Source organism: Grampus griseus (assembly GCF_964374135.1).
Source record: "Grampus griseus genome assembly, chromosome: 4".
NCBI classification, from domain to species: domain Eukaryota; kingdom Metazoa; phylum Chordata; class Mammalia; order Artiodactyla; family Delphinidae; genus Grampus; species Grampus griseus.
The window spans coordinates 78,642,675-78,669,198 of NC_138997.1; the positions used below are offsets into that span (position 1 = coordinate 78,642,675).

The 26,524-nt window shown below is 39.7% G+C and overlaps 1 protein-coding gene across 9 annotated transcripts in view; it reads right to left on the reverse strand.

Moving 5' to 3' along the window:
* Nucleotides 1–207: 207 nt before the first annotated feature.
* The window catches only part of LIMCH1 (LIM and calponin homology domains 1), a 344,058-nt gene continuing 317,741 nt past the window's right edge, over nucleotides 208–26,524 (reverse strand). For 4 of the 9 annotated variants that reach the window (XM_082653742.1, XM_082653744.1, XM_082653747.1 and 1 more), the window contains 10 exons: nucleotides 23,294–23,374; nucleotides 20,289–20,381; nucleotides 19,312–19,416; nucleotides 17,484–17,611; nucleotides 15,279–15,400; nucleotides 14,902–15,025; nucleotides 12,583–12,669; nucleotides 11,090–11,198; nucleotides 8,664–8,766; nucleotides 2,469–3,123 (listed from right to left, as the gene is read on the reverse strand). In XM_082653742.1, coding sequence (XP_082509868.1) covers nucleotides 3,098–3,123; nucleotides 8,664–8,766; nucleotides 11,090–11,198; nucleotides 12,583–12,669; nucleotides 14,902–15,025; nucleotides 15,279–15,400; nucleotides 17,484–17,611; nucleotides 19,312–19,416; nucleotides 20,289–20,381; nucleotides 23,294–23,374 — 978 coding nt within the window. In that variant the 3' untranslated portion in view covers nucleotides 2,469–3,097. Of the gene's footprint in view, nucleotides 3,124–8,663; nucleotides 8,767–11,089; nucleotides 11,199–12,582; nucleotides 12,670–14,901; nucleotides 15,026–15,278; nucleotides 15,401–17,483; nucleotides 17,612–19,311; nucleotides 19,417–20,288; nucleotides 20,382–23,293; nucleotides 23,375–26,524 lie in introns of all 9 variants that reach the window. The other 5 variants (XM_082653743.1, XM_082653748.1, XM_082653745.1 and 2 more) reach the window with 3 other exon arrangements.

Here is a 26,524-nt window from a genome sequence, read left to right on the forward strand (position 1 = left end):
CTCCTACAGTCAGCTGGTAAGTTTGATTTGCCTTAAATAGCTGACCTCAAGATGCACCAATATACATATGCAAATACGCATCATTGCCATCAACTGACCCTGTAACTCTGGACCAAAAGCTGCAAGAGAGAGACAGCCTGATTCTCTCTTCCCCAAGTAAGAAAACTGGCCCCCCCACCCCTCAAAAAAAATCAATGAAATACAAAGTTGATTTGAGTATTTTATTTATAAATGTACATTTACTATAAAAGCTGTTGCATTTTAGACAACTTTTTTATGTTTATTTTTTACTATTTCTCAGAGGCATTTTAGAATAAATATTTTAAATGAAGGTTAGTGTAACTGATATAGAACATTGGCCCACCCAGAACAGTAACATCTTTTGGACGGACTCACATATGAGGTGGATCATTTCAGCCTGTTAAGTCTTACACTGTGTATAGATAACTATAATATGTATTGCATTAGTAACACTACACGGAAAGAATAAACACATGTCATGAAAGTTTGCAAGTGAAAAACAAAGAGTTACCCATTTTTTTCCTTAAGAAAGAGAAGGGACAAGCTTTTGAAGTATAAGAAAAAAAAAAAAAAGATATACTTCCTCAGGAACAATAAATCACTCACTTGCCTCATCTGTTTTTTAAACAAACACATTTACATTGTAGCTCAACAGAGCAGAGCACTTTTTTTTTTTTCCTGGGATCTCAAAGATTATTTGAAAAGAAATAGATCATACTCATTATGCTGCATTGGAAAAAACAAGATCTAGTCTGCCCGAGCTGCCATGTAACAGACTCCAAATGAAATATAAATCAAATATAAATAGAAACAGTTGGCAATTAGAATTTAGAAAATGTTGGAGATTATTCTGTGCTGGTGACTATTGTTCATTATGGAAAAGCACATTTCGCAGTTGGAGATGGGGCTTTAGTTTTCTTGATTCTAGCTTCAATACAATGTACAATGAGTCTCACTAAGAAATATGTATAAATGAGTTTGTGAAACCAGAAGAGAATGTGCAATATTCATAGAATCCTTACAGAACAGATGGAGTTCCACATGTAAAAAGTATTCTAGAAAAATCGGTTATGAAGAATCATATTGTACATGTTTGTGCATTACTGGTGGTAAAGTACTCTGCTAGGATCATGCAAAGTGTAAACATCCACATTATCAAAATATTTAATAAAACATGCAGGTGGTTAATCAAAATATTGGACTTAATCTGTACATGTTCAAAACGTACTTTTTTTTAGTTTTTCTATTTTTCTTTTTCTTTTTTTAAATTTTTTTCCTCCCGTAAAACAGCGAACACCTCCACGAGAAGTCTTGAGAACTTGGAGGGGACTTCATCTCTCTTCAATGTACTGCATCCTTAATTCATCACTGACTATGTGTAACAGCTTTGCATTTTCTAAGGCACAATTTTAAATGAGATGATGTGTAAATTTCAATCTAACAACAGCTCATCCAAATGACAAAATGGTCAAGATACCTCCAGTGGCTGAGGAAATTTCTGTACTTACATGGAACCCGCATGCAGAGAACCGTCTAGCATGTAAATAAATAATTGCTAGTCATATTCAATAAGACACAGAAAAAAATTATTGCTTACATAACAGAAAAACATCTACTTGATTTCTTTTTATGACTACATTAACCTATTAGGAGTATATCTGGAGTCTACATTCACAAAATGTCATCTGTCATCATCACTTATTTGCCATCATTTTAAGGCAGAATAAATAGTCCCCCTTTCCCCAGTCTTAAAGAAAACAGCCTGGAGATCTAAAATGTGATGCTTTTTAGTAACTTGATTCCTTTCTTGGCCAGATGAAATTCATCACACAGGGCAAAAAATAAACCAGCTCTCCGTAAGAGTTTCTCGCTAAACTTCTCCATGAGCAAGGTCCAGTATTCTTGGTAGTAAAGAGAGTTGGTGATGTAGGGCGTGAGGAGAGCAGGTAGGTATCCAGGAGGGTGGACAGGGCACGATGTGAACAGTAGGTTCTTGTCGATCACGTGCTAGTGGCTTCTCACATCATATGTCATTCAGATTCTATTAAGATGGACTTAATGCTTTACTTTAGCCACCTGGGCTTCAGACCCCCAAGGAGAACTTGCAGGCAAGGGTGAGCGGTGGTCACACCTAATGATGGGCTGATCTCAATGAGAGCTTCCATATGTCCCACACTGAGCCTCTTATTGAATCTAGAGCCTGAAGAGAAGCAAGCAACAAAGCCCTCCTGGCTATCATTGACCCACCACTCTTTGGAAGATTAAACTTCCTCACAGATTTTGGTAATAACTTTGGAAATGATGACTGAATTATGTCCCTCTGGTTTCTTCCTACCCTTGGGCAATGTCCCAGAGTGTAAGCCTAGCCCGTATAGCAAGGGTTCTCTCTATGTGATGGGTCAGCCTACAGCAATGGCATAACTTCCAAAGGACACAGAATCTAACACTAACGGTGCAATAATTTATTGGTATGACTTCCACCTCAAAAAGTAAGTAACACAAATGTTTCAGGATTACAGTATATATTATCAGACTAGCATCTTTGCATTAAAAACAAGTTATAGCTCAGAGCTAGATGGTCTGATTTTTAGTTTCTGAAATGCATTAACTGTATGCTCCTGTCTCAGAAGACCACATGTCTCAAATTGGCATGTCCTGCATTTTCTGCAGCTCAATTCTGTAAACACAAAGTTTTTAATTCCTAGAAATGCTAAAAAAAACCCAGGTTTATTGCATCATTTATCTCATTAACTCCCAAAGAAGAGAATAACACATTTTAAACTGTAAGCCTGTTTGACCATGCTAAGACCTTTTTTTGGAACTATTCAGGATCGTTACAATTCAATATTCTTTTGTATATACTGTGCAAATGCCAAAAAAAAAAAAAAAAAAAAAAAAGGAAAGCAGGAAAAACACAAACACTGTGCTACAAAAGAACAGATACCATCTTTTAGAATAGCCTTTCAGAAATTAGATGAATGCTGAAGAGCCCCTGCACTTAGGGTTTTGTTAAACGATTGCCAGGGGACACCCTCAGTAAGGAAATGGTGAGTGATCCGGAAGCTCGAAAACCACGTCACAATGTTGTGGGTTGGCCAGCACCTGGGACAAAGAACACAGAGCAACATTTGGTTAAAGTAGTCAACCATTCTGGCTTCAGATGTTCAAACATTTCCAAAATTAGCAATGCCCTTTGCCGAAGTCTCTTCCCTCCAGGGAGGGGAAACTTGTCCCACTATGCTACTCAAAGTGTGGTCCAGGGACCAGCCATACTGGCATCACCTGGAGCTTGTTAGAAATGCAGACTTTCGAGCCCTGTCCCAGAACTGAACAAGGTGATTCATGTGCCCTGTCAAGTTTGGTTGAATTCAGTCCTCTGGATTTCACCCTAAACCAAATGATCTCCACCAAGTTTTCTACCTTGTCTTCTGGGGCAAATAAGCAAGAAAATAATCTCTCTTCTTTCAGTTTCTCTAGGTTGTGGTTTCTCTAAGAATAAATACATTGCAAGAGGAGGAATTTGACATACGATCTAGATATAAGGATTGTTAGATTTAGCAAATAAAATACAGAACACCCAACAAAATTTGAATTTTAGATAAACAACAGATACATTTTTTAGTATACATCCCATGGGATATTTGGGATATACTTGTGCTACATCCTGAGCAGGTGATGTTTGGGACACACATACTAAAAAAAATTCACTGTTATCTGAAATTCAAAAACATTTAACGGGGCATCTTGTATTTTATCTGGCAAACCTATCTAGGAAGGATGGTTTGGGTCCCATATTTCCTGCTGAAACCTTCACAAAGTTTCTCCTTCATTTAAGGCACTAGAGTTGTGATGAGGCAATCGCAACACTGGAAAAGACCCCAGGGATTTTGCATTAAACGCATCTCACAAGAGTGAATGATGGAACAGACACAAAGACGTGGTCATCTAACACCCAAGCACAAATGGTACCAGTTAAACATGTGATGGCTTGATCCATGACAGGTAATTTGTTTTGCACTTCTATTCCCATTTACATACGAACTTAAAAACGGTTTACATTGCTTTTAGGAATTGCATTTTAATATGCCGCTATGCTCTTTTTCCCCTCCAAGAGAAAAATTTCATTTAAACGTGGCTACTTACTTAAAGAAAATAGGCTTATATATTCAGGTTTTATTATTCTACACAATGAAATTATTTTGTTTCACTTAGAATGCTTATGATGTAAACCACCCCTCACATCTATCCATCTCCCCTCTTCTCAACTTAGATCAAAAGAAAAAAAAAAAAAGAAAAACACAATTTTAGCCATTTTTCCCATTCTGACTCTTTTATGCATTTGGGGTATATTCAACCGATTCAAGTGTATTTCTCTAGCCAATTATTAGCCTTTCCATCTATTCACTCTGAAGATATAGTTTTTCCTTATGACACCAAGAAAAATGAGCAGTATTCTCAGATGTACTGGTCATTCTCCCTGTCATGTGTTGACTTAATTAAAGTTTAGCCTAAAATGATATTAACATTTATCTGGAAAAATAAACATGAGAGTTAGGAAAACTCGGAAAAAATAATTGGAGAGAAGGTAGACATTCTCTGCTTCAATATTGAAACATAATATGAAGCTATAATAATTAAACCTGATACTAGAGAATAAATAGGTTAATAAAACATAATAAAATATCCAGAAGAAGACCCAAATATATATGGGAACTTAGTTTAAGAGAAAGCTGGTATTTCAAATTAACAAGAAAAAATGGGATTATTCATTAAGTTATAGACATACAATTGGCTAATTGCAAAAAAAAATAAAGCTACTATTTATCTTATTTCTTGTCCCCAAATACATTTCTGATTATCACATGTTTACATGCCAAAAAAACCCAGAAAATAATTCTAGGAGAAATCTCAGCTAAATTTATTTATACCCTTGGAATAGTGAGAGTTTTTCTAAGGAGGACACAAAACCCCGAATCCAAAAAGGAAAAAAAGAGATATGTTTAACTATTTAAAATGAAAATCTTTTCTATGAAAAAAAAATCACAAAGTAGAAAGACCAATGATAACTGCCCAAAGCAGCAAATATAAAATAAAGGGAAATTTTCCTTAATTTACAAAGAACTCGTAAAAATCAACTGCCAATAGAACAATGGGCAAAAGATAAAGAAATATAAATGTCAATAGAAAAAGAAATATAAATGGTGAACAAACATATGAAAAGATGTTTAAACTCATTTATAGTTAAAGACTACGGATCAAAGCAAAGAGGTTTTTTTTTTCTTTTTTTTTTTCCTCCCCACTTAGCAGAGTGGAAATTTTAAAAGTTTGATGATATCCAGAGCTGACATAGGCATGGAGAGAGAAAGAGGCTCTCTTATATACTTTGCAGGGAGCATACACTTTTCTGGAAGATAATTAGGCAAGTTGCCTGAAAATTTAAAAAGCACATGCCTTTTTATTCAGCAGTACCACTGCTCAGAAGCTACCCTGTGAAAATGCTTTCAAATGTTCATCAAGACATACATACAAGGATGTTCGCTGGAGCATTTAAAAAATAATATTAAAAAACTAGAAATAACTGGAGCACTCATTCATAGAGCATTAGTTTTAAATTATGGTTAAGTCCACACAATGGGATTGTATGCAGCTATTAAAGAGCCATTAAAAAGAATGAGGAGAAAGAAAATGCTATATGGAAAAATTCCCAAGATATATCATTAGGTGAAAAACAACAGCAACAAAAACTAAGTACCACTGTGGCTACGTCATTACCTTTGTGAAATAAGAACCAATACAGGTAGATGTGTCACACACATATGCACCTGTGTGTGTGTGTGTGTGCGCACGCATGTGCGTGTATACAAACATACATTCTGCCCCTCTCCCCAACAACTTATTAGAAAGTGATTACGTGGTTAAGGTTGAAGAGGTTCACTTTTAATTTGGTATCTTTCTAAACAATCTAATTTTTCTAACCTTTTACTACTTATAACTTCTATTTATTTATTCTTTTGAATATTGATATTGGTTATCTAGACAGAGACATAATGAGCCTTTTTGCTTTCTTCTTAGTACCTTAGTATTCTAAAAAACATCCTAGTAAAATATCACATCAAAAACATTAAAAAAAACCCATATCTTTAATCTACCTCCAATCACCTTATTTTTCATCTTACAGGACAATTACAGGAACTCTATGGTTCTTGTCTTTAGATTTGGAATCAAAAGCAGTTAGTGGCCTTTATGTTTGTATACACAACAGAAAAATTGCTGGCCTAGATCTGAAAAGCTAATTTCCAAAGAAATGACAACGAAACACCCAGCTTCTCAATTAAAATGAAAATCTGGATGAAAGCAGGTCACTGTTATCCAGAGGTGAGTTCAGGTTTGTTCTCTGCTGGCATTCTTCAAGCACTTCAAATTATGAAAGAAATTCAGATTTACAGCACTTTTCAAATCTGGTTCAAGAGGCCATCAACCTAACAGCGCCCTCTTCTGGTACCATGACTCACATTCAGCAGGTCATTGAGGTTGCAGGGAAAACTCCAATTTATGTTAGATGATAGGAAAAAAATCACTTTGAATCCTGAGACAAAAGGGTTTAGTTTTCCTTTTTAATGACTAATAAGAACGTTCTGTATAAAAAAATAAATAAAATAAAATTCAAAATTAAATAAAGAGAAGAGCATTGGCGCAAGAAGAGAAAATCAAAGAATATTCTTCTTCAAAAGTAAAAAAAAAAAAAAAGAAAAAGAGGAAGCTCCCAATTTCTCCTAACATTATCATTTTTTTTAATTTGCCAAAAATGTTGGGTACATGTATATCTATAACTGATTCACTCTGCTGTACACCTGAAACTAACACAACATTGTAAATCAACTATACTCCAATAAATTAAAAATAAATAAATAAATAAATAAAATAGATAGCTAGTGCAAAGCAGCCACATAGCACAGGGAGATCAGCTCGGTGCTTTGTGACCATCTAGAGGGGTGGGACAGGGAGGGCGGGAGGGATAAAGAAGAAAAAAACCCAAACAAAAAACCAAAACAAACAAATACAAATATAGTTTAAGTAAAATATAATTATTATATATTATACATGTATATATATATACTTGTATATACCTGTATATATATTTATGGTATATATATGGTATACTATTATCCCATATTTTATATGTATAATACATAGTATAAAAATTAATATCAATATTTTGTATATACATATAAAATACATATAAAATAGTCCAGGTTGATGGCAGCAGCTCTAAGTTGGAACCGTTTTGACCTCAAGTCAAATGTTTATCATAGATCAAAACCACCTGGGTTTAATTTTTACTTCCCATCATTTTGTTAAAATAGGCATATATTTCTCTGAATTTACAAAATCTATAGCAATAAAACAACTTAATTTCAATTTTCACTCTTAAAATCTTCAGTCTTGCAGATTTAGAAACCCACATGAAAAGACTGTAAAAATGCCACTTCAGGGCTTCCTTGGTGGCGCAGTGGTTGAGAGTCCGCCTGCCGATGCAGGGGACACGGGTTCGTGCCCCGGTCCGGGAAGATCCCACATGCCGCAGAGCGGCTGGGCCCGTGAGCCATGGCCGCTGAGCCTGCGCGTCCGGAGCCTGTGCTCCGCAACGGGAGAGGCCACAACAGTGAGAGGCCCGCGTACCACAAAAACAAACAAACAAAACAAACAAACAAAAAGACAACAACAAAAATGCCACTTTGCTTACTTTGAGAAATAATAAAAAATTCTTGAATTTCAAACACCAGATCTTCGCTCATATTTTTTTTTTAAAAAGAGTTTTTGACTGACGAATTTGCATAGAAGAATCACCTGCTGTCTAGGTCATGCACCAGAAGGACTATACTTGGGATGGAGAGTGAGGAAGGATTCAGAGGCTAGCCACTGGCTAGTTTCAGATTTTATAAACAGCAGCTGGGCAACAGCACCCCCTGGTGGTCCCCCCAAAATAACATTAACTTTCTGTGGCACGAGACCCAGACATGAGATGCGAGGGCAGGCTCCTCAAGGGGGCTTCTCTGATTAGTATGTACTAAGGTATTTTGGAGGGAGCAGGGATTCACAGAGAAGTAGAACCCACCATTTGTCTCGCAAAGAATTTTCAATTTAGTTGGGAACAAGCCCATATTATGCCATGAAACTCCTGAATGGAGGCATGTAGATATTGAGGAGTTGGTGCCTGATTTGATGAGCAGTAGAGAGCTCTTCTTCATATGTGAAACACCCTCCAAATGCTACTGGTCTTCTAAAGAGATGCCTCAACAAATAAATAGTTTCAGACTTTATAGCATCCCTGCATCTCACTGAAATCTTTATGGTGAGCTCAGGCAATGTCTCAAACTTGGTTTACATTTTTACCTGCTGGTGTATTAATGCACTTCTGGATAAAAAGAATTAGTCCATGTTATAGCAGTAACTTCCAGCAAGAAACAAGTGGTAAATACGGGATTATTTCATTATCATTTCTTTTACCTGGATGCTAATGTATCTTTCCCTCAGTGTAGGAGTATCAACTGATGGAGAGTAGCTGAATTCCTAAGCTAAGTCTATGAAAGGCATATATGGTTGCACTCATTCATCTCAAGGTATTTCCCCTCAGGACTTACTTCTGGATCGCATGTAGCAGTCATTACAGTTTAGAAGACCATTTCGAATCCTAACATCCGTCCCACTCACTGCGTCTCCAAGCTGTCCTTTACAAATTCCACACTATTGGGTAGAAAGAACAGAAGGTTATAAGGTGCGTAAGGAACTGTTTCCTTATAATGTTTAGTTATTGTTCACATGAATAGTACAGTAATCACTTCTCCAACCTCCACATTTGTTGCATATCTACTATGTATTCGATGCTGCACCACGACTTGACTTCCAGCAACAATATACTTTTAGCATTTTATCCTAACTCCTGGCATTTTTCAGAGGAGGACACCAGTTCAGAGAGGTTAGCTGACTCGTCCAAGGTTGTGAAGTTGGTAAGTGGTATCAGGTTGATCCCAAAGCCTATGCACACCGATTCTCAAACAAGATGGAAGAACCGTTTTAAACAGGTTAAATCCTAGTGGTTTTAAATAAACACATGGCCAAGGAATGATCAATATATATTGAAACTTGTCTCTGAATAATCTTCAAATGCTTTTTAGCATTGTTGGTAAGTTCTACCCGACCAGAATGACTGGGAAATAGCTATTCCACTTTATGTTTCCACGTTAAAGGCAGTGATACCAAGTCAGCCTGAGAGCAGAAAGAGACTGTGGGGTACACTGTACTGGCTGAATCAGAGAACATGCCAGCCTACTGCAGGGGGATCTTGACCCAGCCCAGGAAACAAGGGCCAGCCCCAGACTGATGCTCTAAGGCCATCTCAGGTAGAGGGAGGTTTCATCCAAATTATGTTACAAGCTGCATCTACACAGAAGGGTAGGGGATAAATTTAAGCGGTGATGTACCTTAAAGCATCAGGTCAGCTCCAGGAAGTGAGTGACTAGAGAGAATAAAGGCCTTGACAGCTAAGAAGACAAGTCCCCTATCTGCTGAGAATCTGCAAAGACTCGTTGCCACCTTGATTATTCTGAGTTCTGGTAAAGTTTCTGAGAATAAACTGTGGTGTTGGAACATATTATCTTGGTATTAGTATGAATTTTTTAAAAGTATGAAGCCTCCAGGGACTTCCCTGGCAGTCCAGTGGTTAAGACTCCATGCTTCCAATGCAGGGGGCAGGGGTTCGATCCCTGGTCGGGGAACTAAGATCCCACATGACACACAGCGTGGCCAAAAAAAAAAAAAATAGCATATAGCCTCCAAACATTCCCAGACAATTTAGGATATACATTACCTATGTCAATTTTACAATAAGAATATTGATAAATGGAGTCTAATTAAGTATCCATATTGCATTTTGTCCATCAGTTTTGTTTTCCAGTGATTACTGACATTATTAAATTAATAACTTTGGGACAACCTCACTCACTTTCTCTTAGCTTATAGGTAAAGTAGAAGTTATTTTAAACCCATGCAAGTTTACTTTATAGCTGAGGGGGCTACTAATGAGAAACAGGACAAATCCAAGAAGGACACAGAAAGCATGTTAGGGTTATAAAGAGAAAGAAATGATTTTTTTTCAGAGATAGAGGTTTGGCTTCAAAATTATATATTATCTGAAACATGTCCATGGGTGAAAAAAGGAAACGCTGATATAGTCTGACCTGTAAATATTATAATAAATCAGGCATAAGTGGTTCGTTCACCTGCTTGTTGGCAGGAGATTTGGGACTAGAATTTAGTCCTCCTCATTTTCAGTTATTTATTAATTCATTCATCTAAAAATATTTATTGATACCATCTTCACTGGGTGCAGAGGATATAGTGGTGAACCAGACAGACGTGGTGCCTGCCCTTACGGAGCTTGTAGAGAGCAGATGATAATTAAACAATTCAATAGTGAGTGATAAGGACCACGAAAGGTTCTATAAGGACCTGTAACCAAGGCAACTTGACTTAGTGTGGTAAGCAGGTCAGCTTCTCAGAGGAAGTGATATTCAGTCTGTGACTGCAGACATACTCGTTTGGAGACCTACAAGTTAGCAACTAGCTGTAACCACTTAATTGACAATCTTCCATTAAGTCAAAGACCCAAAATCTTTGAATTGAGTCTCAAGAGTTTGAGAAGCATCAAAGATGTGACATTCCAAATAAATCCATCTGGCCTTAAAAGATTCAGAAGCATCATCGTCCTCCAGGGTGGCTTTCTCAGCTTCCTGCTAAAGTATATGCTCTTTAGCAACGAAAAACGGTTTTATAAAGACACGTCGCACAAATCTGTTTTGCCTCCTCTAACCCGACATCCCAGAGGGATGCGTGATAGGAGGGTTTCATCCTGAAGGATGGACTCCACGCACACTTCTGTACAACCTAGAGTCAGGGGGCCCTCACAAGCAAAGGCTGTCAGGATTTCCAGGAGGTAGTCACTCAGCACAGAACGAGGCCAAAAGACATTATGAGACTGTACTTAGGCAGAAGAGAGATGAATACATACCCTAAAGCACTGGATGTGAAAATAGAGATTGAGGGTCTCGATGATCATTGCGGCTCCTTTACCCAATGGAAGCCCACACGAAGAGCACAGCTTCTTCCCACTTATAGACCTAAGTTGCAAAATATATGTCATAATAAAATGTTCCGTTTAGAATCATTGGTCAAACACACTACTATGGAGCCTCACGCAAAAAAAATAAATAAATAAAACATGAGTTTTTAAAATGTTTATACCGTAAGTGAAACAATTACTGAACTGATAATGAGTAGGAATTAGGTATAAGATGCAGACAATTGATAGATTAAATACAATAGGCCTCCACTGTGGCATGGAATTCTGTGTGTGTGTGTGTGTGTGTGCATGTAGGTGTGTATGTTAGTTGTTATAAAAAGTTTGCGTTGTAGTCTATTCAACCACAGTGATCAGATGCCTTGAGATGATTTAATGTATTTATCATATGTTTTCTTACGTCCTAAAAGACAGTCAAGTTTAGCTTTATTAAGGTTTTAATGTTGTGTTAAATTTTTCTATAATTGGTTCATTGGCCCACTAGGGCATTTCTTTTTACTTATTAAAATTTTTGTTGTTGTTGTTTAAAAATAAAGAGGAAATTGTGATACAGCCTAACAGGTATCAGGCAGATGTGGGATCAAATCCCTGCTCTGATACCAAGTTCTATGATCCTGTATGAAGAACTCACATTGGGTTTCCAATCTACCTGGCTCAGACAGGATGGCTGTGCTCTAAGGCAGCTTTCCCTCAGCTAAGATCGGATTGCAGTGATGCTGATTGTCGGGAAAGCTCTTGGAATTACACAAGAAATTTTAAAATATGCAATATCATTTGGAAGCAAAGAGAGGGACAGAAGAAACAGAAAGACAAGAGAAAAAAGGAAGAGTTGCCCTTAGCAAACTCTATTTATTAGGATTTCCCTCTTATCCAGTAGTTAAATGAAATTTCTAAATCAAAGAAAACCTTGGAGTACTCAGTCATTTGTCTCTCCAGGGAATGGGAGCTCAGGCAGCTTTTAAGAATATCATGGGGCCTAATTAATGTCCAGAAGCAATCATTAGAGAGCTCGAGTAGAGTAAAAGGGAGGATGAAGTTTCATTTCTCAGCGCCCGCCTGGTTCACTGTAAGAGCCATCAGCGGATCCTGCCTAGAAGGTCCGAGCCGTCTTGGAGGGAAAGGCGCCGACTTAGGAGCCCGGCAATTGTCTGGTGGATTTTCTTATTAGATTGCAGGTTCTGCACAATGTAATTAAAGCCCTATGGCCACAGCCGCGCCAACGTCACACACTTGGCTCTTTCGACTGTGGGCTGATAAAATCTTTAGGCAGATGGGGATGTGTCCTTTCCTCCCGCCTATGTGTGTGTGTAGGAAGAGACATGGATGGACAAATCCCTCGCAATCCTCGGGCAAGCACTAATTTGGTTGCGATGTGCTCAGCAGGCTCTAGCCAAAACAAAGCAGCCTCAGAAAGGCTTGCTGACCTCTTGTACCTGTTTGGTGACTGGCCAGGAGGGGTGGAGGAGCAGGGGGACAAGTGCCCAGCCTGGAAGTTCTCGCGAGGGCTTTTCCTGTAACATGGGAAAGGAGCCAAACATCACATCAAGTAAGGAGAAGTCCAATCCCACAAGGAAAGGCTTTTTAGACAAGGAAAAAAAACACCCCACTTCCTTGGCAACCAAATAAAAGACCACAGTGTGTCCTAGGGGTCACTTTTTTTTTTTTTACAAAGGACAAAAAAATTTCCATCTAGCAGACTGTACAGACATTGGATGTCTGATATCAAAACCAGGCTGGCATTGTTGAACGGAAAGACAGAATAGTTTTCTATTCTTTATTTTGGTCAGGCTCTTTGCTAGTTAAAGTTGCACTCCAAGTTAGATATAAAAATTACGGACAGGGTGGGAGGGGAGAGATGAACAGGGGTGTAGGGAAAAGTTCTTAAAGAGAGGCCAGAAATAAAGGGCAGCGCTTAAACGAGGTATTTTTCAGTGAGGTGCCTTCCACCCCTATTCATAAATTCGTTACATGATTAGGGATGATGTTCAAAACATCTAACGACTGCTATGTGATTGGGCATCTACAAAGCAGAATGGTTCCCAGCCAGAAGCCCCCAGAATGGTTTTACGGGTGCTGCTGGTTACACGTGAGCCCTGCCTGTGATTAAGCTGTCAGTTCCGGGCTCTTGATTTTAAAAGTTAATTTCAGGGGCTTCTCTGGTGGTGCAGTGGTTGAGAGTCCGCCTGCCGATGCAGGGGACACGGGTTCGTGCCCCAGTCCGGGAGGATCCCACATGCTGCGGAGCAGCTGGGCCCGTGAGCCATGGCCACTGAGCCTGTGTGTCCGGAGCCTGTGCTCCCCAACGGGAGAGGCCACAACAGTGAGAGGCCCGCGTAACGCAAAAAAAAAAAAAGGTAATTTCACTGGTAAAGAAAGGGACAGAAAAGAACAAGGAAAAGAGAAATGCCAGCATAGACATGAACAGAGCGTGAGGCCATCTGTCTTGTAACTGCTTTCAGAATAACTCCCTGAGCCCCTGCCCCCGCAAACCTCCCTCCTCAGACAGAGCTTGTCTTCTCCAAAATATCAGCTTTTCATGGAATATCCTAAAGTATAAGGACCATCACCTTGAAAAATGGTTGAAAATCACCACAATGATCAATAAAAATAACGACTCCTTCTATGTGATTTTAACCTTCTATTAATTCTCCATGTCATCTAGACATAGAGAAATGAAATTGGATAGACATAAGAGAAAAGGGGGAAATGGTTCAAAAGTGTACTGAGAAAAAATGTAACAAGAAAAATAAGATAAAAGGATGAACTTATAAAACAAGTTATCATCATCATCACCATCACTGTCATTATCAACACCATTGTCTACAATGTATAGTACTTATTACTTGCCAGGCACAAAACCCTATGAAGTAGGCACTACTATTGTTCCCATTTCATACACGAAGAAACTGGAACAGAGAAAGATTAAGTATCTTGGTCAAAGTTCCATGCAGGCAAGTGTCAGAGTCAATATTTTGAATCCAGGTAATCTGGCTCCAGGTAGAATGATTGGTTAAAGTATAATGAATATTATCTTTTTAAAACTGATTACAAGGAACCTCTGGCTCAAATATGATCTTATCATGGAACTGTGGGTTTACTCTGAATCCCTCTACCACTCATCCAGACAAGTACTTTGGATAAGTTATTTAATATCTCTGAGCCTCAATTTCCTCATCTGTAAAATGGGAACAATAACCCAATAATGTTATTGGGAGAGTTCAGTGAGTTAATATATGAAAAGAGGAGAAAGATATATGTAAACCCTTCAACACAGTGCCTATTATATTGACATGTTTCAAAAATGATGCGATTATTACTATAAAAAACACAATTGTTACAAAATTAGAACAGAGCCTGGGGTAGTTAGTTAAGGGGAGAGAATGATGACGAGAGGAAACATTTTTTCCTTGAAGGAACATTTGTCCATAGGCTCTGAGACAATTTAACTCACTTAAATAAACTGCTAATACAACAGACCTGCACATTCTTTCCAATATTTAGATTTGTGGGTTAAAAACATACTTTGTCTCTTTTAAGTTGCCAAATTCAGACTAAATATTTACTTGCCAGCAAGATTGTTCCAAACTGCCATAAATATTTGTTACCTTGTCAATGACAGTCAATGGAGAGAAAGCACAAAAATGCTGCTAACATCTAACCATCTCACACTTTTTCACTTTTCCCCATTCTTAGTCAACTAAAATAAAAAAGAAATTCCACACCCATCTTATTGGGTTACTCACTTCCGCCTTTCACTCGGAGACTCAATCTGATGATTAATGCTTTTGTCCAATGGGAGGGTTTTTGGCTTCACATCTTCTAAAATGTGCATTGGTGGGTTTGATACCTGCTGATTCCGGGATGGATCTGAGGCCAAGTAAAGAACATACACTTAGTGCTCAGTAAAGCTGCCGCCTTAGTGCTTAGTAATCACATTTCTCTAAAGTGCTAATGCCTGCTGAGGTCTCACAGTGATTTCATGGGGCCTCCGGACTGTGCTGTTTAGCATAAGCTGGAAGAGAAGCTTGCAGCCAGCAGAGGTCATATCTGTCTGGACGATGGGGTGGGGAAGGGGTCTTACAATAATTGAAACACGGGGGTTGGTTTTCTCCATTCTTACCCTGAGCTAGCTGTGGGTTCATCCCACAGGGTGAGGCCCCAGCTTCTGTATCCAGCTGGAGGTCCTGATATATTCCTTTCAATGCAGGGTTCTCAGAATGAGTCAAGACTCCTTGAGTTAGGCTGTTAAAATAACAAATATATTTCAGAACAGGAATAAAAGCAACTGAACGAAAATTATTGATCTTAGCCCTCAGGACCGATTACGATACGAAAAAAGAAATGGGGCTAAATAAATATTTATTCTTTTTATGTTAAACTAGATTTAAAATGGATTTAGAATACTGTTCAATGCTACGCATGTTCATTACCCAGCAGTTTAACAAACCATCATTTCTGATGTCCTCTCTACCTCCTTGTCCACAAAATTCTTCATTCTAAGCATTTCAGGGGGTGCCAGAACTAAATGCAATCTCCCAGATTTTCTCAAGAGAGGACTTATTGTGGAAAATATTTGGGCCACATGGGGCTTCGGCAGCCTATGGTAATTCACTGGTCCTTTAGTAGCTTCTATGTGCAAAGAAAGGAGAGACGGAGGAGATTTTTTAAAGGTTTCTGGTGACAACAGGGACTGTCTGGAGAACGAGCAGTAATTCATGGAAAATGCTTATTAGCATCCTTCAAATATTCCTGACTAGTGGCTTTCATTTCAAAAACTGGAAAGTCTCTTTAAATAGTGTTAACTGGAAACAGATGTGCTGTTCCAAGGGCTCTGCAGGCTCTGGACATGGGTCCCAAGCTCTAATATCTTACAATTCACCGAGTCTCCTAGCTGATGAGCATAGGAGAATTCTCAGTGCAAATCTCACCAGAAGAGCTCAGCTCCCAGCCAACCTTTCAAATTGGCCAGTCTTTGAAAATGATACTTAGATAGCCTTTTGTGTCTTTGGGTCCCTCTGAGGAGGCTGTGTGTGTACCCAAGTGTGTATGCACACACACACATGCATGCACACTTTCCAACATCTATCTGATATATCGGAGCCCCAAAGGCCAACATTTGTGTCATAAAGAACTTGCTGGTGGCAGAGCACTGCTAGCCTCTTGGGTTTCTGCAGGTCCCTTTTAGGTCTCAGGCATGGGGTCGCATCAATAAACTCACTACAGTCCGTACCTACAACCAGATTCTGCTCCAGTCTGAGCTAGCTCTGAATGCTCCAGGAGTTTCTGGGTATCCTGTTCTGATCTCCCATGGAACATACTGGAACCCATGGGGTAGGGGGATTACCCATGACCAACGGGTTTGTTGGCTATCCTTTATATTATCACCCAGAGTAAACATGGCTTCTCACAGGTCAGAGGACACTAATGGCAAAGTTCAGGTCCACAGTGAGTAGGACACCACGGCCTCGTTTTTTTTTTTTCTTCTTTTAAATAAACTTTATTTCTGTGGACCAGTCTTAGAGTTATCTAAAAAAATTGCAAAGATAGTACAGAGACTTCCCATCTACCCTGTACACAGTTTCCCCTGTTGTTTTCTGTGAGTATGGTACTTTGGTTACAGTTAATGAATCAGTATTGATACAATATTTTTTTCTTTCTTTGTTTTTAAATATATTTTTAAATTTAAGTATAGTTGATTCACAATGCTGTGTTAATTTCTGTTTTACAGCAAAGTGTTTCAGTTTTATATATATATACATATGTATATGTATATATATACACACACACACACACACACATATACATTCTTTTTTAAAATATTCTTTTCCGTTATGGTTTATCATAGGTTCTCTGTGCTATACAGTAGGACCTTGTTTATCCATTCTCTATATAATAGCTTACATCTGCTAACCCCAGCTACCCACTCCATCCCTCCCCCAACCGCCTTCCCCTTGGCAACTACCAGTCTGTTCTCTATAACCACACCACAGCCCCATTTTAAACTCTATCCCTCCAGATACATTAACCATTTCAGGTGAGTGGTATTTAGGTTTGGGACTTTGAATTGACAACATGCTCCTTTGGTGATCTATACTGTCTCCCCTCATTTAAAAAAAGGTTTCACCTATTTATATTCAATAGTATAAGGACACTGACTTGAGAGCCATTAGAATGTCTTCAAGCAATAATATATGCATAATGTATTACTGGAATGATAATTTCAAAGCTGAATATGATGTGCATTAGTGATGGGTGCCCTTCCTGGGAGTGAAGGGGCACAGCCCAGCTTTGCGCATATGGATGGACATCCTGGAACGGCTCATACCTGCCCTTTTCCTCCAGTGGATCACCTTCCTTAGTCTTAAGCAATGAGCCACTGTTATCCCCCTGGAATGGTTTCTTCTGTCTTGTCTTTTGTTCTTCCTCTCGACAGTTTTCCAAGTCCATCTTATTCTAATGGGGAAAACAAGGATAATCTTGAATATAATTTTTAAACACACTGGACAATACTCATGTTTGGCCATGGAATATCTGAAGCACTTTCTCAATCACACTGACTACAATTTAAAGAACAGTCGTTCAAATTAACTGAATAGGGCTTCCCTGGTGGCGCAGTGGTTGAGAGTCTGCCTGCCAATGCAGGGGACACGGGTTCGTGCCCTGGTTCGGGAAGATCCCACGTGCCATGGAGCGGCTGGGCCCGTGAGCCATGGCCGCTGAGTCTGTGCATCCAGAGCCTGTGCTCCACAATGGGAGAGGCCACAACAGTGAGAGGCCCGCGTACCGCAAAAAAAAAAAAAATTAACTGAATAGTAACTGATTTCCAATGATTTGAAATGAACATGTAACCTGGATCTCTCTCAAAAGTTATCATAAAAGGGAACTGGCTAGAAAACCCATCTTTCAGAATAAAACAAAGTCATAGGATTGCTTATTTCAGGACAAGTGGCATTTGAGTGCCCGTGGGTTATTTCAAAATGCAGATTATGTAGTGTAACATTTAAAAATTGTATAAAAAATTTTTAATCTTTAATTTAAATTTTAAAAATTTAAGTAAAAAACAAGCAGAAACTAACACACCACTGTAAAGCAATTATACGCCAATAAAGATGTTAAAAAAATAAAATAGAAATAAAAAACAATACACTTCAAATTTTGATATTTGAAAATGGCTGGTAAATATTGAAAAATTGTTGGACAGTGTAGAATTCCTTTGATGATGATACATAAATAACTTATTTTAGAGTCTAGAAAATCTTTCATAATTATCATTGCAATATATGAAAGAGACATGAAAGACTTGGCTTTTGTGATAATCTTTGTATATAACAGCAAAGATAAGCAATATTCTGAGCTTCCTGAGTGACCATGCAATATCAAATTTGGTGAATTACTTTTGTACAATCTTCATTTGTATTAAGTTAAAATTGGATAATTTAAAAATTTTAGTGTATTGCAGCATATATTAATTGACTACAGAAATGACTAATATGACATATACCCAAGTGATATTATGTTTATTGCAAAATGAATTTATTCTGTTATTATACCATCAAAAACTAAAATGCAGATTATAGACTATCCAGGTGTTGGTATGACCAATGTCCACTACCTCCATGACCTTATTTGGGGGATATGGAGGTTGACCAGTCTTTCTGGACTCTCTCCAGACCTTGAAGACACACATATATATATTCATGGGGAATTTTAAGAGTGATTCAGAAGAAACTTTCATGGAGGCCGGTGAGAGTGTATTGTTGGCATCCTACTGCTAACATCCAGTGCAAAGAGATGTATGGTCTGGCAGAGAGAAACATACGTCTGCTAAATGAATGAATGATGGGCAGTTAGAAAGACATTCCAGCATGTGGCATCACTAACCAGGGTCTTGCCAACCAGTGCAGAGACTTTGGTTCCCAGCCTGTGGGGGCAGGGCTGGCCTCAGTAATATGTTTACTGCTCTCAGGGATTGACTCTAGGGTTTCACCACGGCAATGACAGTATGATGGGGTACAGTGGCCACGTAGTAGCTGACATGATTCTAGAGAAACAGCTAGTCCTGGATTTAAACTGGTGGAAAACTTGGCCTTGTGGTTTAGTACTTCTATTTTAGTTTTCTTATTTCATGAATTCCTTTTAATCTATGGTCTTACCATTGTCCCACTGCCTTCAGTCACAGAGGAGGATGTAGACAGCTGGTCTGCAGAACTTGAAGAAATAGTAAATGGAACTACAGTGTCCTCAATTATTTTGCGCTCCTAGGGGAAGGACAGGAATTAATGAAAGGGGGAGAAAGGATAAATCATATGTCAAGAGAAAAGTGTCATTAAAGAAATTTAGGGACAAACATCAGAATTATGTGTAAACAAGCAGGGCATAAAAAAGGTCTTACTTTTAAAAAGCATGTAAATCAGATAACATGCTCTATGGGCAATGATTTAGAAATGAGCATTTAATTTAGAAAAACAGAGTCTTTGCGAGTTAATTAGTGTGATTCAAGAGGCCTAATTAGAAATGCTATTAGGGAAAGTATTATGCACAAAAATTATTGTTGAAGAACAAATTCACAACAATATTAATCATAAACAGATTTTGGATAATATATATAAAGTGTAGTTTCAAATTCTCAAACGTGGTCTGGTTTGTTCATCTAAAAATGAAACAAACAAAACCAAATTCTCCTCCCTTCTAAATCTCTTTAGTACCATACAGTGAATGCAGCAGTAAGGATTCACTTAGCCTTGATATCAAAATTATCCTCATAAAAATTAATATTAATTCACTACTACCAAACATGCTTGCCTCAAACAAACACACAGATAAACAAATTGATACTTTCATGTCATCTAAGACAAATCAAGAATCTGACCTTTGTGACTAAAGAAGAGATACAATTCTATTCTCCCCCTTGACCATGACTCAACACACCCTTACCACAAGCTAAACTGGGAAGAGTAGTAGCTTTTACAGCCTATAGGATAGGACTCTTTTGAAAGGTTGATAGGGCTCTGTTGTGAGTAAAGAGAATCAGACATGCCCCATGGGTACACACAGCACAGACAGAGAAAGTGCTGATAGACTTTGAGGAATCAGGGCTTCAGGGTCAAATTCCTTTCGGGGAATTTCCTACCTCCTCATAGTATCTGCGCTCTTCCTCTTCCACCTCCTTTTGGGCCTTTTCCCACTCTTCCTTCAGCTTGTCCTGTTCCTTCCGGTATCTCTCCTGTTATGGAATTTCCATAGATTGTTCTGAACGGAGCAGTGCATACATCATTGGCACTTCCCCCCCCCGCTAAACCATCATGTACAATGTGTTGCAAGACTCTCTTCTTGCTGTAAGGTTCTGAAGCTAACCCATTCATGCACCAAAAGGGGAATACCATTCTGTGGTACTCAGACATGTTACGGACATAAAAATCCAACAGAGAACAATCTTTTCTGCTGTGGGTGTTTCATAGAATTGTTCTTCAGATATATGAGTAGGCATTTGCTTATGGAAAGAGAAAAGATGGGAAGATTCTAAACTCTTTCTTAACTTGGGTTTTGTCCTCAGAGGTAGGTTAAACCAATAGTTTGCTTTTACTGGGCCCTTCAGAGATGAGTTTTGCCATTCCACTAATAGAGATACGTTGCTGCTGGGAGAGTTTAATAAAAGATTAAAAAAAAAAAAAACCTCGCAGGTTTACAAGATAGATGATGGAGAAAGGTCCAAAGTGGGCAGGACGATAATTAGCTGAGTGGCTGAATTACTCTTTGCTTGTGGCCATTCTACTAAAATGGAATCCTCCTAACTTTAAGTCCTCCTGAATTAAGAGTAGCTTTTAAACAGCCCATTAGAAGGCTTTGATATCAGAATTGCTATTATTGTTTTCAGAAAAAAATAGGACACTAGTCACCACTTCCAGAGAAAAAAATAAAAATACTCTGAATAGGAAAAGGACGTAAGGATAAGGAGAGCTTTAAAAATGTGACTGGAGTCCCTGACAGCTGACTAGAAGAAATGAATACATGGAAATTAAAACGAATGCTTAAGATGAGAACTGACACCCCTGGATGCCTTGAGAATGGCATCCCTGACGTGACAGAGACAAAGGAATTGCTGGAGTATACTACGCACAGTCTAATATCTTAGGCTGATTACTGCCAGTCCTCTCTCTGAGGCTAACATGAGTCTGTGCTTCCATCTTCTTGGGGAAGACACTGAGAATTCCTCCAGGTATTACTTGTTATGTTATTATCTTAGGAGCAAAAGGGCTTTATGGGATTGTCTGGAGCCTAATGTTCCTATTAATGCTCTGGCCAAACCACTGGTGGTCAATCCATGGTAGGCTTTTAAACTTCGGCTAAAAATTTTGTTATAAAACCTAATATTGTAAAGTTTTAGACAGGGACTCCAAGGGTCTTCAGAATAGAGGAAACAGACCTTAAAACTTTACAGAAGATGAAAAACAAACAAAGCTTCTTACATTTATTGGTTCTAGGAGTTTATATCACATGTTTCCCTCACCAAGAGGATGAACTGATGATACAGGCGCCAAAGATGTGGTATATCTGTCCACACACACACACACACACACACGACACCCTTCCTTCCCCATAAACACCTTGCCCCTAAGCCCACAACCCACACCTAAAACCACGACCACCTTTCAAAGAATAACAGACACAGCAAGACCATGGGAAACACAGGCCATCTTCTTTACTCTGTGGAATTTCTGACTCCTGGTGAAATGGGCATCTGACTTCCAACAGAATAGCAGATGACCAGGGCTGGTCTGGGGTCTCCCAATGGACCTAAATGTGCCAACAGCTCTGGGACTTTGCTGAACCTAGTTCTTACTAAGAACTAGATTTTGGTATTGAAGGTTTATTCCTATGTAACTTTGAAAAGTGTCAAACTTAATGGGCAGACCTACAGCCACAGTACAATTAATTAACTATCTAGCTGACCTTTGCTCCCCACCCCTGGGAATTAAGCCAAAGGACTAGAACAAAAAGATAAGAAAAAAAAGTAAAATAAACTTGCATTAAGCATTGCTTTCTACGCATCAGCAGAAAGTCACAAAAATAAATGAGATTTAACATTCTTTTTCTTTATGACTTTTGGTAAAATCAATACCATTGGGAGTATAGGGGAAAGAACATGAGTTTTAGAGTCACCCAAGCTTGGATTTGAAACGAAGCTCAACATTTGTTAGAGGTATGACCTCGGGCAATTATATAACTTTTTTTTTTTTTTTTTTTTTTTTTTGCGGTGCCTGGGCCTCTCACTGTTGTGGCCTCTCCTGTTGTGGAGCACAGGCTCCGGACGCGCAGGCTCAGCGGCCATGGCTCACGGGCCCAGCCGCTCCGTGGCATGTGGGATCTTCCTGGACCGGGGCACGAACCCGTGTCCCCTGCATCGGCAGGCGGACTCTCAACCACTGCGCCACCAGGGAAACCCTATATAACTTATTTTGAGCCTTAATTTCTTCAATTGCAAACTGAGATCAATAAGACATACTTTGATGAGTTTTATGAGAATGAAGTTAAGTAAAATATGTCAAGCACCTACAAATACGCCAGTTCTGGCACACCCCAAATGCTCAGCATAGGTTAGTTTCTAAGGTTACTAGATTACTTTTTGAAGCTCTGTTGCTCCACAAACTGGGATGAAACAAGTAGGAGTATGATAAGTTAACTCCCAGAATTTTTCTAGAATTGAAAATTAGAAGCTTTAGCTCAAAGATGGAGCAAACATTTCTACTTAAGGAAGAAGACCCAGGTCAACTTTTATTTCACATGTATGCTATCAATAACCTTCTGATAATTCCTTCCCGCTGCTAGCTGGACTGGAATTTGATTGGCAGCGAACAAGGTGATGAGTGGGTGGGCTGGCCCTTAATCAATACTTGGATTTTTTTCTACGTGAAATGCTTTCTCCTTATGTTCATCAGTGTAACCTCTGGTGGGAGGTATTAGACTCAGAGCATTCTGTCTCATGGACACAAAATGAACAGACTTAGACTCAATGACTTCTGAGAAGAAGCTGATTCCATGTATTTCCTGGGCTGAACATCTATTTAATACAGCAGAAATTAAGAGAGCATCACCAAAAAGAAGAAAAAAAATAAAAAGCAGCACACCCAGTCCTACCTGGAGCAAACGTTCCTGCTCCTGTTGCCATTTTTCCTGTCGCCTGCGTTCCTCTTCCGGGTCCCAAGCCCACAACTTCAACTGTTTAGAATATAAAACCATGATCAGAACTGAGTCATGTCCTCAAGGCCAGGCCAGGACAAGGGGCACGATTAGCTCACGGTTTGACACCGTGATGGACACACAGAAGCAGAAACCTTCCCGTATCTAAAGGTGCTCTTTGTTGGCAGAAACCACTTTTTTTTTTTTTTTTTCGCGGTACGTGGGCCTCTCACTGTTGTGGCCTCTCCCGTTGCGGAGCACAGGCTCCGGACGCGCAGGCTCAGCGGCCATGGCTCACGGGCCCAGCCGCTTCGCGGTATGTGGGATCCTCCCGGACCGGGGTACAAACCCGCGTCCCCTGCATCGGCAGGCGGACTCCCAATCACCGCGCCACCAGGGAAGCCCAGAAACCACTTTTTAATCCTAGTCCCTCTTTGGTTTACTTCCAATATGCTGGTATGATTCTGTGAACCTTTTCGGAGCTAATGAAAAGGCGAAGTAATTAGCCACTGGCATGGGAAGGCTTTTGCTTTGTTTCTCTTAGAAGTGATTTCTTAAATGTATTCACGCTCCTAAGCATAAGACACTCATGCTGCATACTGATCCCGGGTCCAAGCAAATAGGAATGCTTACTTCAGCAGAACTGCATTTTGTGAGAAGTGGTGTTTGCTGTGCTACAGAACTAATCTTTTATACTGCTATTATTGCTTTTCCACCCCAGTTTTCTCTAAAGTGGGATCATTTAACTCACCAGTGTTCACCAGCATCATCAGAGATCCAGGCAAGGGGAGTCCCTGATCAGGGCCCACAAAACAAACATTCAAACCCACAGACTTTGGTTTGTTTGGTCTTTTAAAAAAGGTTTTTGTGATTTTGAGAACCAAGTAAGTAAACGGGAATAATGGAAGGAGGATGCATGAACCAAAGTGGGCACCCAGGCCACGGAATATGATGAGATTGAGAGGGTCTGAGGGGGGAAGAGAAATCACAGCTGGTCCCTGGGAAACCAGCAAAAGTGGGGAGGCTGATGTGTTTAAAGTTGGCCTCCCTTGTCACCCAGAGTAGGTGCTGAGGCAATCCAGGCTCCCCGATAACTGTGCTTCTTCCCTTCTCTCTGTTCTGATGGGATAGTTTGGGGAGGCACTTAGAACTGTCTGGGAATGCTGAGGGAAAGAGCAGGGTGAGGGTGAAGGAACTAGGGAGGAGGGGGAGAGTCTGGGGCAGGGTGCGGGGCAGGCAGACTCTACCTACTCTGGCTGCCTGCGAAGCTGGACAGAGTCAGTCCTGTCCAAGGTTTAGATGGGTCTAGCTACTGCCCAAGATAGCTGGGCCAGCCCACCTCCCCTGCCCTGCCCCCAGTAATCCAGGCTACCACTCAGGTGCACAATGGCTGGCCCATCCAGGGAAGTCTCCAGGCTGAGAACACGAGCTAGGCCATGGCTGTTGCTCAATTTTTAACATTATAAATATCTATAGCTTTAATGTATTTAGACGTGTGAAATGTGGGCCTCGGTGGATACTCTTGCTGTGGTTCCTGCAAATGGTAGGGATGGTCACAAAAAGTCAGAGAAAGGTGGCCAAATCAGGGAGGGAAATGTATTTCCTATATGCCACTCTTGGGATTCATACTGCATATCTGCCTATGAAAGCCTCTGACAAGTTATGCAGGAGAAAAACTATCTTATTGTATAAAATCCAGAGTTTCCCAAATTTCCTTGGATGACCATAAAATGTCATCTAAATATGGATCCCAGGTGGAAAATTCTCCTGGAATTAATGGAGTTGGAGGTTGGCTCCACTTGGCATTTTCCTAAGACCTGGAAGCGGTTCAAATGTTCAGACCCTCTCTCAGGGGCATGGCCCTTCCTTGACTTTTGATGAAAAGGGTGTGGTAATGTGAATAAAGCTATAGGGAGCCCAATGGGGAAAGTCCAACAGCAGGAAGATAAGAGCAACAATTAGAAATTATGTAGTTAATTTTCAGATTTCCCTAGGTTGTGATGGCAAGAATAAGTCAGGAGTAAGCAGAAACAGGCAGGAGAAGTGTGGGATATGGGGATTGAGCACAGAAGAAAATATGGAATATTTGTTAGAAAGCAAGAAAGAAAAACAATGAACATTTTCAGAGGAAGATAAAGAGGAAGAGACCATTGTGATAAAGAGGAGGGCAAGAGAAGTGGTCATGCTCCTTTTTCGGTGACAATTTGCTGAGCACTTACTTATGACCAGGTGGCGTAGCAGGAGGCCAAGAGCCCCAGCCTCATGGAGCTTACAGCTGAGAGTGGGGATGGGGGGGTGGGCTTGTGAGGGAGTGACCCATATATAAACGATCCCCAGGAGACAGTGGGATAATTACCATAACAGAGATAGAAAAGGTTCCAGAGAAAGAATGCAGAGCGTTTGGCACACTTTGTTCTATAATTTATCTGTTTACAGATCTGGATCTTTCTCTGGCCTAGGGGTTCCTTGAGAGCAAAGAGGGCCCTTTATCCTGCTTAAGTATCTCAAGACCTTGAATTTTTAGGTCTTCAGGAAATGTTCGTTGAACAAATAAATGGGATAACTTCATGCTGGGTAATGCATCCTCTTCTCTCCCCTTTGTAGACCCTATAGCTTTGGGCCACTTCACGTCTGAGCAAAACTGCCCCGAGTCTATTGAGTTCACACTAATCGAATGCTTACTTCCCCTCAACCTTATTTTCCAATTTCTTTTAATTTTCCATTCTATGAAGAGCTATTTATCATCAAAAGAACATCAAATTTAGGTGGGTACTTTCGAGAATTCACCTATATAGGTCAGTAATTTCTCTCTTTCTTATTCTATTTTCCATACACAGAAATAAGAATGTATCTCTGTAGGACACCCTTCCTCTCCATCCCTGCCGGGGGGACTAGAACAATTTGACATGGTTGTTCCCGTGTCATTTAAAATGGAACTCAATGGGTTATGTTATACTACTCTTCAGATCTGTGTCATGAATGCCAGCCTTGGGGTCCTTCTGGGGGTCCCATCCTCTGTGGATGTACTCAGCTTCCCAACAAACTCAGGATTCCCAGTACTGGCTTAAGACTGAGCCTCCACAAATGGTTGGTAGTTCTGGAACGTGGCTGGAGATATTGAGGGGGTTTTGTGATGGGTGATGGGTCCCTTCTCCATTCTGCACAGGTACTTAGGAATTCCCAAAGCAA